This window comes from Schistocerca piceifrons, chromosome 8 (assembly GCF_021461385.2).
Source record: "Schistocerca piceifrons isolate TAMUIC-IGC-003096 chromosome 8, iqSchPice1.1, whole genome shotgun sequence".
Taxonomy (NCBI): Eukaryota; Metazoa; Arthropoda; class Insecta; order Orthoptera; family Acrididae; genus Schistocerca; species Schistocerca piceifrons.
In genome coordinates this window covers 424,904,685-424,924,393 of record NC_060145.1, presented here as the reverse complement: position 1 = coordinate 424,924,393, position 19,709 = coordinate 424,904,685, and the positions used below count along the sequence as shown (strand labels likewise).

The 19,709-nt window shown below is 38.5% G+C and overlaps 1 protein-coding gene across 5 annotated transcripts in view; it reads right to left on the bottom strand.

Annotated features, from left to right (window-relative positions):
* Positions 1–19,709, bottom strand: part of LOC124711167 (protein piccolo-like) — a 305,632-nt gene that overhangs the window by 151,280 nt on the left and 134,643 nt on the right. For all 5 annotated transcript variants that reach the window (XM_047241089.1, XM_047241087.1, XM_047241088.1 and 2 more), the window contains exon 8: positions 3,329–3,377. In XM_047241089.1, coding sequence (XP_047097045.1) covers positions 3,329–3,377 — 49 coding nt within the window. The remainder of the gene's footprint in view (positions 1–3,328; positions 3,378–19,709) is intronic.

Below are 19,709 nucleotides of genomic sequence, written 5' to 3'. Positions count from 1 at the left end.
GGTTATGTATTCTTTTTTTGGACTATAGCTTGTGGTAACAGCCTAATCTGTCGTATAGTTGACTCAGGGACTTCTTTTTCTTTCTTACACACACACACACACACACACACACACACACACACACACACACACACACACACACACAACACACACACACAAACACACACACGCACACGCGCGCGCGTTGGATTTCAGTATGTGTTTAATATTTTGATGGCATTATGGGTGAAAGACAAGTGAAACTGGTAGATTCATTATTTCCAATGAACTTAATATTCACTGTATCACTTCTGGGTATCACAGAAAACCTGAACTGCAATGGTCAGACAGTGTTCTGAATTACATTCCTACAGAATGCGAGTGTGTTGCCTTAATCACTGCCCTACACTGTTTTGATCACTACCCCTCATTGTTCAGCAGATTGTAGATGTTATGAAAGTGATGTGCAGACATGGTAAAAGCAAAATGGACATAAATGTGTGAAATAAAGATGTGTTATCAGTTCATTGAGTAGTCTAGGGAGAAAATGAACTATGGTATTACTTGAGAGAAAAAACTGACACAATTAAATGTATAGAACAAACAATGTAAAATGTACCAATTACTACTCTAATGTTTAAGTTCAAATTGTCTGTATAGACCACAGAAACAAGGTCTAAGTTACTACACAGAATATACCCTTGTACCAATAGTACTGCGTGAAGAGTTTGACAGAGCACTGAAAGACCTGAGTCGAAACAAGGCCCCGGGAGTAGACAATATTCCATTAGAACTACTGATGGCCTTGGGAGAGCCAGTCATGACAAAACTCTACCATCTGGTGAGCAAGATGTATGAGACAGGCGAAATACCCACAGACTTCAAGAAGAATATAATAATTCCAATCCCAAAGAAAGTAGGTGTTGACATATGTGAAAATTACCGAACTATCAGTTTAATAAGTCACAGCTGCAAAATACTAATGCGAATTCTTTACAGACGAATGGAAAAACTAGTAGAAGCGGACCTTAGGGAAGATCAGTTTGGATTCCGTAGAAATGTTGGAACACGTGAGGCAATACTAACCTTACGACTTATCTTAGAAGAAAGATTAAGAAAAGGCAAAGCTACATTTCTAGCATTTGTAGACTTAGAGAAAGCTTTTGACAATGTTAACTGGAATACTCTCTTTCAAATTCTGAAGGTGGCAGGGGTAAAATACAGGGAGCGAAAGGCTATTTACAATTTGTACAGAAACCAGATGGCAGTTATAAGAGTTGAGGGGCATGAAAGGGAAGCAGTGGTTGGGAAAGGAGTGAGACAGGGTTGTAGCCTCTCCCCAATGTTATTCAATCTGTATATTGAGCAAGCAGTAAAGGAAACAAAAGAAAAATTCGGAGTAGGTATTAAAATTCATGGAGAAGAAGTAAAAACTTTGAGGTTCGCCGATGACATTGTAATTCTGTCAGAGACAGCAAAGGACTTGGAAGAGCAGTTGAACGGAATGGACAGTGTCTTGAAAGGAGGATATAAGATGAACATCAACAAAAGCAAAACGAGGATAATGGAATGTTGTCAAATTAAATCGGGTGATGCTGAGGGGATTAGATTAGGTAATGAGACACTTAAAGTAGTAAAGGAGTTTTGCTATTTAGGGAGTAAAATAACTGATTATGGTCGATGTAGAGAGGATATAAAATGTAGACTGGCAATGGCAAGGAAATCATTTCTGAAGAAGAGAAATTTGTTAACATCGAGTATAGATTTAATTGCCAGGAAGTCGTTTCTGAAAGTATTTGTATGGAGTGTAGCCATGTATGGAAGTGAAACATGGACGATAACCAGTTTGGACAAGAACAGAATAGAAGCTTTTGAAATGTGGTGCTACAGAAGAATGCTGAAGATAAGGTGGGTAGATCACGTAACTAATGAGGAGGTATTGAATAGGATTGGGGAGAAGAGAAGTTTGTGGCACAACTTGACTAGAAGAAGGGATCGGTTGGTAGGACATGTTTTGAGGCACCAAGGGATCACAAATTTAGCATTGGAGGGCAGCGTGGAGGGTAAAAATCGTAGAGGGAGACCAAGAGATGAATACACTAAGCAGATTCAGAAGGATGTAGGTTGCAGTAGGTACTGGGAGATGAAGAGGCTTGCACAGGATAGAGTAGCATGGAGAGCTGCATCAAACCAGTCTCAGGACTGAAGACCACAACAACAACAACAACAACAACAACAACAACAACAACCAATAGTGTCATGTCTATGCACAGGTCTAATTACTGAATTATTTATGCATGTGGGTGGCAGCAATATAGAAAATATTTAGCAAAGTACGACAGAAGACTTTAACACAACAACTGTTAAAGCACAAAAGACTACTGTTATCACATTAACAACAGTCCAATTAAAAGTTGTCAATTTTTGTGTTTCATTAGATGGACCTCTTTCTACCCCATCCCCCTTTCCAGGAAACAAAATGAGTCTTCATGCATATACAAATTAGGCCTAAATGTCAAGTACCCCGTTGTACCAAGCAAAATCCTGTGGACAGGAATGCACACTAACAGTAGTTGAATTGATTGGAAGTAATAGAATCCTAGAGTTGTGTTTCAAAACCCAACCAGTAATGATGTGAAACTAAAATTGTGAACACGTTTTCTTGTCACATAAATAAACAACTCTAGTATTTAACATTTATGACATAATTTATAAGAAGGGTGAAGGGTCACCTCAAATAGTTTCCAGCCAAAAAAACAATTAAGTAATGTAATTAGGAATTATCTCTTGATTTAAGAGGAGGGAAATATTAATTAGCAAAACAACATTTTAAATTCTTTTTGTTACGTAAGGTATCTATTATTTACACACACACACACACCCACACACACACACACACACACACACACACACACACACACACACACACACAATGAAAACAGTAGCTGCCCTCAGAATAACAACAACTGCTGACAACCTCCAGCATTCCACGTGCTATATTAACGCCGACATATAACAATCGTGGAGTTCATGGGAGTTTTCTGCACAACGCGCCAACGATCGTTTTACATGGCTGTGTACCAATAACTGTTCCGAATAAACAATAAGGTCCCAAAGGCAATAAATGTTCTTTCCTAACTAAAACATATGTTCTAGTGTCATGATGTCCCAATTATTACATGAATAATGTTTTATCATTATGAAATACCGAAAAAGCATGAGCTTGAATAAAAATACGAAAGATTGCAGTCAGTAGGTAGCGGTAGTTTGCATAGCCAACCATAACCAAAAAATACTAATAAGATAAGCTATTCTTGTTACAATCATTGGCAGAAACATGTGATCTTACCTCTTTTCTCGGTCTCGTTATTTCAACAGTAGTTTCCCCGTTAACATTCCTGCGGCAAAAAACACACACGTATTACTATCAACAAATACTTTACATTGGATAAAGTTCAATGTAGCCAACATAAACTGAGCACTATCATCAGAGTGACCAACATAACCAGTACAGTATCAGGAAAATTACTTGCAAGTTATATTTCAGAGAGGAAAGATATGAAACGTTTTTATTTTCCCTTTGCACTTCGTAACAAAAAATCACAAATGAAGAACTACACACAAATAATTATTCAATGATTTAAATATACAGCATAGGTACAACGCGATAACAACAAGATGGCGACGGCCTTACATACCGAGTTAATGTACAACTAACAATTATTCGCCAATTTGTGTGTGTTAAACAATTTATTTCTCAGGTAACGAGTAGCAGCAGATGGGACAAGGAATACACAGAGAAACAAACATGTTTATCGGTCTCGGGCTACATGTGTACGATATGCAGCCTGCATATAACGGTGAAGATCGATTGTCACTGGACGTCAACAAAACGGCCGGCGACGTCATCATCAAATAGTGATTTGTTTACATTAGACAAAATCTCAACACAACGTTACCTACTTTAGCTGAGCCCCGAATGGTGAAAGTGTGGGTATGACACACCATATGTCGAAACAGTGTTTCAGAATTAAGGTATAAATCAACACCTCGTTGCTCACGTTGAAGTAGTGTGCTGCTACTTGTGAAGTTCAATTCTGTACCATTACTACTGCGCGTGTTTCCACACCAAGGGTATAATTTCACATGTGTTTTGTTGTGGTAACGCACACTGTTAACTCAGAATGACAAAAATCAGTCATTTATAGTTATTCACTTCATTAAATTATTTCATCCTTAATTTTTGTACCTTGGGTGTGTTCAATGCAGTTTTACGCTGCTTCTATATTGTACTAGTTGGTGTGTTATGAACTGGAAGGTTCAGCTGTGGATCACACAGAACAAATTAAATACAGTTCATCCACCATCGCCGCCTCCCCCCTCCCCCTCTTCGTCCAACTGGAAGATTCCCAAAAAATGGTTACCAGTGTGAAGACATGGCACAAAAATGAACTAATTCACAAAAAATAAAAATAAAACAAGTCTTGATTCACAGAAGGAACAGTCAGAATACATGCAAGCTACCAAATGTTTACGTGATCATATACATTATTCCAGGTTTTACAGAAGTAGAATAGTAGATCACTTGAAATATACTATCATATGACATACACCACTTCTCTACACTTTAAATTTATAGATAAATCTGCAATCACAACTCAAGTTGCCAAACAATCTTTGTTTACACTGATTTTAAAAACATGTTTCCATTTAAGTCTGCAACTTGCATATTCACAATGTGTACTAAGCTGTGTGTTGGGAAGAGGATGAATTGATGTGTGGTGCTGCATTATTAATACCGAACAATTAAGCAGACAAAGGTATAGTTATGTAAATAAGGCAGGAATGATAGGCTGTGCAAGCTGAGTGTGGAAGAAGGTACTGCTGTTTAGTTACTGCTTTTCATAGTTTCACTGTCACTGGCAAAATTTGTTAGAGCCATTTGTTTGAAAGAAAGGCATATTTCAGGAAAGCAGTTCCTGTGAAGCGTCTTGCTATCAGTTTTTGGTTTTTGTCAAATGAAAGGTTCTTTTCTGGGCCTTGCGCATTTATTCCACATTTCAAACCCAGTTATATCTAAAATAGTTTGTGAAGCATTGGCGGAAAGACGATACAAAGGCAACAGAATTACATGAATAACATTGGAACAATATGTTTTACTGTACATTGACTGATAGAAAAATGAAGCACACAGAAGGAGGAGGAGGAAAAAGTCAATTCACAATTGCACCATCATGATGCTGTAGCTCCTCTGGGCTGGATGTACGCAGTGATTACCTTGGGAAGGGAGTCAAAAAGCATTTTAGACCCTGAAGCAGGTTTCATCACAAACTGCCGTAAAAGGTCCTTCATATCCTAGGATACTGGCACTGGAATGGAGGTGGCGTCAAAGATGGCCCTACACATGTTCTGTCTGGGGATCTTGCTAGCCACAGTAGTACTTCAACATCATGAGGACAGTCCCTAAAGGTAAGTGCCATGAGTAGATTCATTGTCCTACTGATAAATGTCACTATGATATTGTCACATAGGAAAGCAGGATGTCTGTGACATTCCATTGTGACACAAATGATCCCTCAATCACCACTAGTTTTGACCTGAAGACACACCCAATGGTTCCCCCACACCATGATACCAGGGATAACAACGTTGTGCCTCTCTGAAACATTTGTAAAAAATGGAACCCCTATCTATGTCACTGTTATACTGGTGGTGGTCATCGAAGGTTGTGAAGAACTGCAACTCATCACTAACATGATGCAACGCCCTGCTTCCTGGTCACAGCGGCACTCCACACACTGCCGTTTGCATCATGGTGTTAATGGCTGCCTACATACAAGGTAGTAACTCCCTAGTCTGACTGCTGCTAATCTCCAACCAATGGTGCAGCATGACAAACAGAATGTTGCAGACACTCAACTGCTTGTTCACAGGTGGCAGACACAAATTTCAAGGGGTTACGATGTGCTTAGTGCACAATACAGCGATTATCGCTTGTGGTGGTCAGACATGGACAACCAGAATCTCAACAAGTATGCCTGCCTTAACTTTCCCATGCAAACCAACATTGGGACTCTGTCAAATCCAAATGCCCCACAAATCTGGATACTGCACGATTAGACCAGTCATACACAAGTATGTGACATCTCCATGTCCTTCACATGATCACTCAGCATGACACTGTTAACACCACTTATATAACCTGATGGGCAGGGTAACAACACTAATACATTCTGGTTTTTGTTTTGTTTTAAGGTGCAAAAGTAACTAGGGCCATACGTGCACACATCAGAATTGTAGAACACGAAGACAAAGAGAGGAGTTAAAAACAACTACACATTAATTCCAATTGATGGAAGAGAAGACAACTAAAAACTAGGATGTGGAGAAAGGTCTATAAAATATACCATTGAGAAATGGAGATGATGAACTAAAAATTAACTGGTCTTTGCCATACTGCTACGATGGATAAAAAGTAAAATGCGATCCACAGTCCCCGTGTCGTTCACTAAAATGGCCAATAACTCAGACAGCAAACACAAACAAGAGCGTAAGTAGTTAAAAAAAGGGCATTCCGTCAGGAAATTGCAAACCGTCAGAGATTGAGCGCAATGAGTACACAATGGTGGGGAAGCACCACTGAATACAGGGCGATACCTAAAAAGACATTGCCTGATATGCAAACTTGCTAAAATGATCTCCTCACGGTGAGAGGGCTGAGAGGTCATCCAAGCCATCGACAGAGGCTTTAATAAACTAGAGCTTGTTCCCATGAATGGAGGACCCGTAGTGAAGCCTAAAAGACATCACCCGTTGACAAGACGGCAACACAGAGATCATTGGAGGGAACGTAAGAAGTAGTGGGCTGAAGTACGAGGACTACAGCTTTGGCAGCAGCATAAGTGGCCTTATTTCCTGTCAGACCGACATGACCAGGAACCCACATAAACATAAACAGTGGCTCCATCAAGAGTGCGCAAGTGACAGCTTTCCCCAGACCCGTTGGATGTTGTACAGCGCACAGAGGCTTTGCAGGGCACTAAGAGAGCTGGAGCAGATGACACAATTGAAAAGCCTGTGTCACCGGATGCACTGCGTGGCCTGATACAGGGCAAAGAGCGTGCTGTAAATACTGAGGAGTGTTCCAGAAGCCGATACAGAAAAACGTCAGTGCCAATGATGAAGGCACACCCGACATCATGGTCAGTCTGAAAACCATCAGTGTACTATCGCAAAGTTCCATGTGAAGGTCGTGAAACTGACAGCGACAGAGTGAGGCTGGAGTAAGGTTCTTAAGAAGCGAATGAAGACCAAGGAGAACACGGGCCGCCGCACAATGCCAAGGTGGTGCCTTGGCGAAGGGCTTACACCCACTGTGAAAGTTGCAGGTAGCATCCAGTTAATCTGCTGCAGCAAGAGCCAAAAGTGAACTTCAGGAGGTAACAGAGAAGAGGGACATGTCTCAAATTGGTGATTAAAGTATGCATTCTGGCAGCCATTCTATTTGTCACTGAGCATTGTAGCTGTGATCATTTACATGCCCACCATTGATGTGTACATGGATGAAGTTACATTCACTTCCAGCCATGTCTTACCTGTACTTCACTTTTTTGTCACGCAGTAGATACTAAAATACTTATAATATGTTACTACATAAAATCAATTCATCTTCATTGTAAACACTACCACCTCTTCTACAGTAATGTCACAGCCTGTACTAATGAATGTGACAATGGAATCTGCAGTAGTTGTCAATTGCCCTGCTGTACACACACTTACTGAAGGGTCCTCCATTCTCTTATACAATTTCAGTTCTACTTCAAAGAGAGCCTGATATAGTTGTCTGTCAAGTGCTGACTAACACTTCAGTTTCTTTTTGCATTACTGCTGCTGCTGCTGAGCAAGTAGACATTTCTGGTAGGAGTTCTATTTCAACTTGGAATGTTTATAGTTTGCACTTAGTACATTTCACAGTCACTCCTCTTTCACAGTGTGTGATAAGAAGATATATCTATTGTCTTGACATGACAACAAGTATTTGGACTTAGCATACATAGTCTATGAGGTAAAACAATTGCTACACTCTGTTACATAAAGTCAGTCTACTATGCAATGGCATTTTTGGTAGCAAACAAGAAACAAAGTTTCCTTTGATCTGTATTGACACACCTATGAATAGCTGTTTTTGTGTTTGCAACATGCTGTAAACATTGATTGTTCTGCAGTAGCTACAAACAGTGTTGCTAACATTGTTGTAAAACTTGTTTCAAAATGTGTAATGCAGCTCACAATCTGTAATATCGAACCTAATGCCACAAAACTGAGTAAATTATTGGAGGCCCCAGAGATGCACAGACAACAGATTTTATGACCTGCACATATGAATAATGGGTAGTGAATACAACAAGGTAATTTCTGCACTATGTTTACAAAGAATAATCCTGTGATAATAAATGACACAAATGATGTACGCTCTCTCTCTCTCTCCCCCGCCCCCCCCCTCCCTCCCATTTCTCTCTTACAGAACAAGTGCACAATTTCTAAAAGCACAGTTGCAATTAAAATCACATCGCTCATTCATTGGATTTTAAGCTCACCTGTCTCTCCTGACGTCATAATATAATAATATATGTTTGGTTCGGATCAAAAGCTGCGAAAGCCATTATTTCAGAATGCTAATGAAATGTTTCCCTTAAATTTATTGGAAATTAAATGCCACTGTGTTAATGAGTCCTTCATATAATGTTCATGGAGCAAGAACGATTTAGGTCACTAATGTTTCTATGACGACTATCACTCTAATAACTGTAAACAATATCATAATAAATATATCTATATGTGTGTTCCGCACATTAAATATGAAATCAATTTTATCTTTTTTTTGTCAAAGATTTTGTAATCAATGTAATGAAGGCAGTTATCTGCTAACCCTCTCTCAACTGGAACTGAACACAGGCAACACATTGTACTATCTACGTACCATTGGCAGCTAAATTAGTTAATTTCTTCTCATTCACAGCCACGGCCATTTACTGAAAATGCTTCAGTCACAGAACAGTGGGAATTGACGGCCCAGAGCAGCATGGTAATGCATTCTTGTAATTTGGACTGAGGCTATAAAAACTCAGATCAAGTATAGGAATTGCATTCCAATTAAGAAACCATTCTGGTCTGTATAAGTGCATTCAACCTCACATTTATTAATGGCAAGACACTATCAGAGCATAAATATAATATGCCATAGCAACTGCATGATTTCTCCACCTCTAATCCCCCCCATACCTATCATTTTTGCACTGTGAAAAGAAAGTGTAGCGCATAAATTAATCATGTACCCAATGAGGTAATTTAACTGAACAGCATGTCTGTTTCTGATCTGGACTTCACTCTCCCTAATGATTAATGAACAAGTGTCTGATCTCGCTGGAAAACTGTGTCTACTTTGCTAAAGGAAAGGAAGATTAGAGATAGGTGCCCCTTCGACAAGTACGTCATTGGAGACAGAGCATAAGCCTGGATTAGACATCTACGAGTGTACTCTGCACGCCACTGTAAAAGCACGGCAAAGGGTACAACTCATTGTACCAGTTATTGTCTTTCTCCCAGTCCATTCATGTATGGAATGTGGGAAGAATGATTGATTGAATGCTTCTATGCATGCTGCAATTAGGCTAATTCCATCTTTGTGATTTCTATGGGAGTGATATGTATGGGAATGAAATATATTCATAGATTCTACACTTCAGATTTGCCCTAGAAATTGGGTATGTTTTCACAGGATAGTTTGCGTCTATCTCCAAGTGTCTGCAAGTTCAGTTCTTTCAGAATCTTTGGACACTCTCTCCTGTGTGTTGAACAAACCTGTGACCATTCGTTCTGCCCTTCTTCGTATCCATTCAATACCCCCTGTCAGTCCTATCTGGTACAGGTTCCATACAGTTGAGCAGTATTACAGGATGGAGTTTTGTAAGCAAGCTCCTTTGAAGATTACTTCATAACCACAGTCTGTCATCTGGTTTACCTGTGACAGACTCTGATCATTCCATTTCATACCCCTACATGTTGCCACATCCAAGTATTTGTATGAATTGAATGATTCCAACTGTAACTCACTGATAGTTTAGTCACAGGATACTATGCTTTTTTCATTTTGTGGAGTGACCAACTTTACATTTCTGAACATTTAAAGTGAGCTGCCAATCTTTGCACACTTTGAAATCTTGTCGAGATCCGACAGTATTTGTGAGGCTTTTTTCAGACAGTAATGCCTTATAAATAATTCCATCGTCAGCAAAACATATGATGATATTCTTAATACTGTCTTCAAAGGTCATTCATGTATGACAAACTGCAAGGATCCCAATACATTACCCTAGAGCACACCTGAATTTCTTTACACATCTGTCAATGACTCTCCATCTAAGATGACATGCTGCATCCTCCATATATGGTATTAAGTGAGATTTGCAATTGTATTGGAGGTTTCTTGGTATGATCACACTTTTGGTAGTAAGTGTGTTTGTAACACTGAGTCAAATGCCTTTTTAAAGTCAAGAAACACTACACCCACCCTACTGCCTTGATCTGTGCCTTTCAAGACGACATGTGAGAAAAGTGAGAGTTGGGTTTCACCTAATCGATGGTTTTGGAACCCATCCTGATTGGCTCATTCAGTTTGAGATACCTTCATACATTGTGCTCAGAATATGCTCCTTGATTCTACAACAAATGGATGTCATCCATATTGGACAGGAGTTTTCTGGATAGCTTTTGCTACCTTTGTTGTTTATGGGAGTGTCCTATACTTTCTTCTAACTACTGGGCACAATTTTATGTTCAAGTGACCTACAGAATACTATGTGTAATGGAGGGCTGATGCAGCCACACAGTCAGTATAAGATCTGACAATTTGATCAAGATTCAATCATATCTTGGAGTTTTGCTCAGTTTATGTGATTTCCGTTGTTTATCATTGACCCTGACATGAACATCTATTTCAGTCATTTTTGCAGAGGTATGTATTAAATTAGTGCAATACTTGTACTTCCCTTTGTAAATGAACATTTGAATACTGAGTGTCTCTTCTGAATGCTAGTTAGTTGTTACCTGATAGTGGATCAATGAATAGAAAACTGGTTTGAAATAAATAAATTAGTGGATAAAAATAGAGTTAGTTTTTCCACCTTAAATACAAAATTGTTCTACCAAGTAGTGTCAGCAGAATCTGTTAACCTATATCAATACATAAAGGGGAAACAGTGATAGCAAAAACCTTTAAAAGGTCTTGACCAATTTATTTTTTCACAATACTCAAATATTCAGTCAGTCAAAGGCTATATATACTTTTCTAAACAACAAGTTACGAGGATGGTCTCATGAGTACCCGACCAAACAAAGAAAACAAAAATTCTGGAAAAAACTTATTTATTTTTCAACATAATTGCCTTTCAGCTCTATACACTTTTCCCAACAATGTTCAATAAATTAGATACCCTTTTTATAATGAGAACTGTCTGAACTCCTCAAAATAGCCATTAACTGCCAACATCACATCTTCATTTGATGAAAATCTTCAACCACCGAGCCATTTTTTCAAGTCTGGGAGCAGAAAACGATCTGAGGGGGCTCAATCTGGCTAATAGGGTGCACGTGGTAGCAATTCAAACTTTAATTCATTAATTTTGGACATTGCAATAACAGAGTTGTGAGCTGGTGCAGTGTCCGGAAGAAACGACAATTTGTTCTTGGCCAAATGCGGCTGTTTTTGCTCAATTTCTTCACCCAAACATTACAATAAGTTTGCATAATACTCGCTGTTGATAGTTTTTTCTTTTTCAAGGTAGTCAATGAAAGTTATCCCACATGCATCCCAAAACACCAACACTACGACCTTGCCTGCAGATGAAATGGTCTTCGCCTTCTTTGGAGTCTGTTCTCCAATTTGTGTCTATTGCTTTGATTGTTCTTTTGTCTCAGGCAAAGTGCTGGACCCATGTTTCAAACATGGTTACGAAGCGGTGGGGTGGGGTGGGTGGGGTGGGGTCGGGGGGGGGGGGTGGGGGGGGGGGGGGGGGAGAATCAGCTTTGCTGCTGCAAAACTTCGCTAAACACTCAATTGATACATCTTCATGACACTGTTTTTGCTCAAGTGTGAGCAAACACGGCACAAACCTTGCACAAAGTTTCCTCATGTCCAAATTTTCAGATAATATGCGATGCACCGCACTTTTTGAAATGGTTACTATGTCTGATATCTTGTGCACTTTCAGTCGACTATCATCCAGTACAGCTTTGTGGATTTTCTTCACCATTTCTGGAGACGTCACCTCATTTGGTCGGCCACTGTAATGCTGGTCTTGGCAGCTCATACGGACTCGTTTAAACTCAGCTACTTAATATTCTACTGTTGTCAATGACGGAGCAGACTCTCCCAAAGTAAAATCTAGCTCAACTTTAATATTGGTTGCTCTGAGGCCTTTTTTTCCAAAAAAAAAAAAAAAAAAAAAAAAAAAAAAAAAAAAATTATATATATATATATATATATTTGCCAGCTGATGCACAACCGATCAATCGTCGTAGTAGGTCAGTCTCCAGAACTCATGAACATTGTTGTTGAAGTGTGGTGGAGAGCCATCCTGGTGACAAATGAAATCGGCACTCTCCTTTTGCAATTACAGCATGAACTAAGCAAAATGCCATCTTGTTGTTCTGTCAGTCATGTTTCTGGAGATCACTTTAACATATTAAACTTCTTGGGTTGCTGTTTCCATATATATAATACCTTACCTCAATACAAATATTTTTTACAATCACTTGAAAGTGTCTAGATCATTTTGAATACCCTGTAAATTTTTAACAACAGCTGCATAGACAACAATGAACTGCTTCATTTTTTTGGCCTGTTGGTTTTAACAGAAAACCTAAGTTGTATTTGGGGCTTACCAGAGTAAATTAGTAAACTAGTATGCAATGTCAATGATCTGAAACTTTGTAATGCTACCTGTTCACATATTAAAACTATGCTACATAATGTCACTGAAGTTAGTAGCCCTACAGATCCAGCAGCTGGAGAGCCCACTCTCTCGTACCCATATACCAATGATCCCAACCAATTTACCCCCTCATTTTAAGTGATTTGGGCTTTCATGTACAGTGACAACAAATAAAAAGGCTGGATATTAAAATAGATTTGTGTCGATTTACAATCAGAGTATTTCCTCTGTGGACAACTGTATGTGCCCTTTCACTGACTTACAACTATACACTATTAGGACATTCATGTACACATTTAACAATTATGAAGCACTGCTCCGTTCACTAGTACAATTATATTTCTATCTTATTTAGGTACATCCCTCGAGCCACCTTGTCAGACAATAATTGCTATTTTATACATTGTCCGTGTCCTTGCCTCTGATCTGTAGCGAGATTCTTAATCAAATACTGCTTTGAGGTGTCACACAACTCTGGATTACTGCACTTCCAATGGTTCTACTGTGATTTCGTACAAAACATAAGGTTGAATTTGACATCTTGTCAGCTGAACTGGTGTATAATGAAGTACTGCAACTGGCTGCTGAATTTGTAGATCTGATTGCCATGCAGACATAAGGAATCAACCTACCAGCTTTTGTTGCATGTCTGCGTGATCATAAAGCTGAGATTCATCCACAATCAGCTGCCGAACATGGTTCCACACACACCTTCACCCATCAGGACATGCAAAGTTGTACGACTGTGACATTAAGAGCAGATGGTGTCCAACCAGTGCTGCTGCAGCCATCATTTAACAGCTCATACCACGTATTGCAAAGAGGAGACTTTACACTCGATCTCTTTCTAAATGGCAAACTATACCATAATAATGCATTTGTACAGATACAAAAATCTGTTCACTAAGCAGTGGCAGCAGAACACAACAACGTTTTTCACTGTCCCCCTCCCACCTCTGTTACGTACTGTACACTTAGCTGTTCAGTTTTATTAAACTGTGTACCATGTTTTTGCAGTAATCTCTGTCTTGCATATTGCTCTGTCTTCCCACTTTAAGCTCTCAGCTTTTCAAATCTCATCCAGTGCAATCCCCAACAATCAGTCTTTCCTTCTCATCCAATCCAGCAAATCTCCCCTGACCTGCAGACATATTGGTCTTTAAATATGTCTGCTTGTGTCCGTATGTGTGGATGGATATGTGCGTGTGTGCGAGTGTATACCTGTCCTTTTTTCCCCCTAAGGTAAGTCTTTCCGCTCCCGGGATTGGAATGACTCCTTACCCTCTCCCTTAAAACCCACTTCCTTTCGTCTTCCCTCTCCTTCCCTCTTTCCTGATGAGGCAACAGTTTGTTGCGAAAGCTTGAATTTTGTGTGTATGTTTGTGTTTGTTTGTGTGTCTATCGACCTGCCAGCCCTTACGTTCGGTAAGTCACCTCATCTTTGTTTTTATATATAATTTTTCCCACGTGGAATGTTTCCTTCTATTATATTTATTTAGTTATTTATTTTTTACAATGAAGATCATATAACTTTATAGAATGTATGTCACTGATACTTTAAAATTTATCAAGTCCTTTTCCTCTCAGTTCATTTATCATACAGTCATGCTTCCTAAGTACATACATAAAATCTCTAAATAGAAAAGTTGTTCCACAGTTTCATAGCATCTTGAAATAGCAGTTACATTTGGATCTGTTAAAAAATTTTACTGAACCCCACAACTTTTCGGCTGTTGTGTGCATCTCTATCTCCTGACTAAACAGGTCTATTATCAATTACATTTCATCTTAGATTTTTTATTAATGCATGATATTCTCCTTAATTTTTGTACTCAACAAGGGATGTATCCTCACTTCTTTCTCACATAGGCCACTGGCTCTTTTGTTCACTTGAAATCTGTACAGCAAAATTCTTCACTCAGATACAATACACCCATTCCTCAAGCTTAATTTACTTTACAATAGAATTATTGTGTAATTCTACATTCAAACTCATGTCACCTTTTAAAAAATTAAAGATTTTGGTCAGTATTTTATGTGAAAGTGGCATCAAGTTTCAATTGCGATTTACTGGAATACAGTAATGGTTTTTTATCGTTACACAGGACTTCAAGTAAACAGTAAGTTCTGATACTGCCATTAAAATAGGCATCTGGCTTCTCATTAAGAAACAATAGCTATGTACATTCATACTTTAGCCAGTTAAACCAGTTGCTTGCAAAATCGTATTGCAGTTTCACATGCAGGAAGTTTGACTGTGTACGTGTCTAATCTGTTAATCAAATATTAAATCTCTGAGCATCAAAGAGACACCTGCTTCACTTAGTATTAATATTCCAATTCGAAACAACACGCAACACTGTGGTCACAGTGAAGACAAAATTGTTGCTTAGTTGCATAATATTAAATAAGATATTCTTCTAATATAATCTTCTTTTATCCTGGAAAGTTGAATCCAAACCACAACCAGCATGGTATAAGACCTCTAGATAGAACTTAAAAGGGGAGGAGTTTTATATAAAGAAACATTCACATAGCACATTTCCAGTGTCTGACAAGGGGGACAATTAAGAATCAATGGATTTCATTTGCCAGTATGTAGTGAGTATTTTTACCACTGAAGCAGAAGTACAGCCACTGTTGTGATAGGGTACACAGTTCAGCGCAATCTGAAGTCAGTGGTAGGCATAGATCATCATCCGAAATCATACTGAATGCTTTCTCAGTAAATTTTGAACAATTACTACAGGACCCCACTGAAAGTGGAAATGGTTGCAAAATTATACTTGACCTCTTAACAACAAGTACTGCTGAGCAAATAAGGAGCATCATGATAGATACAGGGATTAGTGACCACAAGATGGTGGTTGTGAGACTGACTACTGTAATATCCAAACCCACCATAAATAAATGCAAAATACATCTACTTTTAAAAAGCTGAAAAAAAATTGAATGACACCTCCCCAAGAGTGTCTCCAATCCTTCCTATCTGATTATGTAAGCACAGACCAGTTGTGGTTTAAATTCAAGGAAATGGTATAGACAGCAATTGGGCGATAAATACTAAGTAAATTAATAAGACATGACATGGATCCCCTATGATACACAAAAGATGTCAGAACATTGTTGCAGAAGCAACAAATAAAAGCATGCCAAATTTAAAAGAATGCAAAGTTCCCATAATTAGCAAAGTTTTCCAAAAGTTCAAAATTATGCTTGAACTTCAATGTGAGTTTCTTTTAATAGTTTCCACAACTCTGTCTCAAAATCTGGCAGAAAACCCAAAGTGATTCTGGTCATATGTAAAGTACACCAGCAGCAGCAAGACGCAATCAATACCTTCACTATGTGATAACCATGATGTTACTGATGACAGTGCCATTAAAGCAGTTTACTAAAAGTGGGTTTTCCAAAATTCTTTTGCAAAAGAAGAGGAAGTAAATATTCCATAATTCGAATCAGGAACTGCCAACATGAGTAACTTAAGAGTACCCATCTTCAGTGTAGCGAAGCAGCTTAAATCACTTAATAAAGGTAAGGCCTCTGGTCCAGATTGCATATCAGTTAGGTTATTTCCAGAGTATGCTGATACAATAGCTCCACACTCAGCAATAACAAGTGCTTGCTCCTAGAAAGCCCTGTTCCCGAAGGCTTGAAAGTTGTTCATATCACACCAATACCCAAGAAAGGACATAGCAGTAATCTGCTGAATTACAGATCCAAATCACTAACAATGATTTGCTGTAGAGTTTTGGAACATATATAAAGTTCAAACCTTATGAATTACATCAAAGAAAAAGATTTATTGACAAATGTCAACATGGATTCAGAAAATATTGCTCTTGTGCAACACAACTAGCTCTTTATTCTCACGAAGTAATAAGTGCTACCGACAAGGGATGTCAAATTGATCCCATATTTTTAGATTTCCAGAAGTCTTTTGAAACCGTTCCTCACACGTGACTTCTAATCAAATTACATGCTTATGGATGTCTTCTCATGTGTGCGACTGGGTTAGTGGTTTCCTGTCAGCAAGGTCACAGTCTGCAGTAACTGTCAGAAAGTATAGAGTAAAACAGGTGCAGTATCTGGCATCGCCCAAGGAAGTGTTATAAACCATCTGCTGTTCCTGCTCTACATACATGATTTAGGAGATAATCTGAGTAACAATCTTAGATTGTTCACAGATGATACCATCACTTACCATTTTGTAAAGTCACCAGAAGATCAAAACCAATTGTAAAATGATTTAGACAAGACATCTGTATGGTGTAAAATGTAACAATTGACTAAGTAATGAAAAGTGTGAAGTCCACAGGAGTACTAAAAGAATTTGCTAAATTTCAATTATATGATAAATTACACAAATGTAAAGTCTGGAAACTAAGCTAAATACTTAGGGATTACAATTATGAATAACTTAAATTGGACTAATCACACAGGTAACGTAGTGGGGAAAGCAAACCAAAGTCTGTGATTTATTGGCAGAACACTTAAAAATTCAACAGATCTACTAAAGAAGACTGCTTAAACTACGCTTCTCTGACCTCTCCTGCAGTATTCCTGTGGTGTGGGATCTGCATCAAGGTTTGACAGAGGATATCAAAGAAGTTCAAAGAAGGGCAGCTTGTTTTCTACTATCACAAAAAAGGGGAGAGAGAGTCATGGATATGATACACGACTTGGGCAGGCAATCATTAAAGTAAAGATGTTTTTCATTGAGGCATGACCTTCTGGTGAAATTTCAATCACAAACTTTCTCCTCAGAGTGTGAAAATATTTTGTTGATGACTACCAATACAGGGAGGAATGATCATCACAATAAAATAAGTGAAATCATAACTCACACAGAAAGACTTAAACGTTCATTTTTCCCAAGTGCTGTTCGAGGGTGGAACAGTACAGAAACGCTTGAAGGTGGTTTGATTAACCCTCCGCCAGGCACTTAATTGTGACTTGCAGAGTAATCACAAATGTAGATGAACAGAAATTGTAAAAACTGGATGACAGTGGCTTGATTCTACCATCTTTTTCTACACCAATATTACACAGGAATTTATTAAAATATCCTTGTTCATATAAAACAATTGCAGAATTTCTAAAAGCATTAGGCAAAAAAAAAAAAAAAAAAAAAAAAAAAAAAAAAAAAAAAAAAAAAAAAAAAAAAAAAGAGGGCCAGTCAGTCATCCCAGATCCCAGCACCCCAACACAAAATAATCCATGCTCAGAGGTAAGCACGGAGTGTATATTTATGACATCTGCTGACCTGTCAAATGTGTTATGTGTGGTACTTAATCTGTTGCATAATACAGATACATTACTACTTCTACCAATGAATTCATACCAGTTTCACATTGTGTTATGCCCTTCTATGAATATATTATCTTCCCTAACATTACAGTATAATACCTTCCCAAATTCAAATTTGTTAATATCTTCTTACAGACCAGTTAGGCAACTGGCCAGTTCAGCTCCAAAAAACTGCCATTTCATTTTGTTTACATGAATGGTTTGAGGACTTCTCAATGTAACTACCATGTATCTACAGTATGGTACATTTTTCTTGAAAATCTTGGGAAATTTCCAAATGAACCACAACTAAAGCATTGGTATTAAAATTACGAGTAAATCATTATTCCTGACATGTAAAAGCAGAACAAGCCTCAATGAATGCCATGCAAAACAAGTTTCGAAATTTGCTGACGGATTAAAACACTGGGCCTTGAAATTCACAAGCAATGCTTTTACTAAGTGAGCAATTCAGTTATTCCTCACGACTTGTCGTCACAGTTTTATTTGTTTATTTATTTATTTATTTATTTGGATGGTGGGGGGAATACCTACCAATAAGACCATTAAGTGCAACCCCGCTTCGCTGTGGCATAGCACATCGGATTGTTCAAACCAAAATACAGCACAGAGTTTTGTTTTTTTAATGGAAAGAATAGATAGCCAGTTTCATTTTTTCAGCTATGAAAAACTATATGTATTGCTGCACAAACGGATGACAAGACATTTTTTAGTGATGAATCAGAATATCATAATAAATTTCCATTTAGTATTATACAATAATCCTTTCTCTCTTCCTCCCCTTCTCCCTCCCTGTCCATGCAACTTCCTTTTGCCCACTACTCAATCCAGCTAGGTCGCTGCTCACCTCAGATGTAATCACAGTTGGACCTTGGTACCCTGAGACAACAGGGGCAGGTGCGTGTTAGTTTTGCTTCTGTGAATGTGCTTTCTGCCTCTGACGAAGCACTTTGTCCGAAATGTGGATATTTCTAGCATTCTTTTTTGCTGTACTCGTCTGCAACTCAACTCCACTTCTACACCAACTGCACCACATTCATTGAGTAATGTTCTATGTGGGGATGACAAACCTGCATGATTGGCCATGGTCGAACTATGGCTAGCCATAGCCTTTACCATCACACTGCTAGACTTGGTGCCCACCACAACACCAGTGGCTTCAATATCCATACTATTTGGACCTCTTCCCCCTCCCCCAGCATCAGCTCCTCAAAAGTATGCAAATGCAAACTGACCCTATAGCATATCTTCTGTCTTTGCAGTCTTGCTAGTCTAAACTCCCCCTTTCAACAACCTAAACCCTATTCTCACTTTTCCTCTCGTTATTCTCCACACCAATTCCAAAACCTTGTAATTACTTCTGCACCACTCTCATTCTATTCTTGCTCCATAAATCTTAGCCCCTCCCAGGTGTTAAGGCACCTGTCC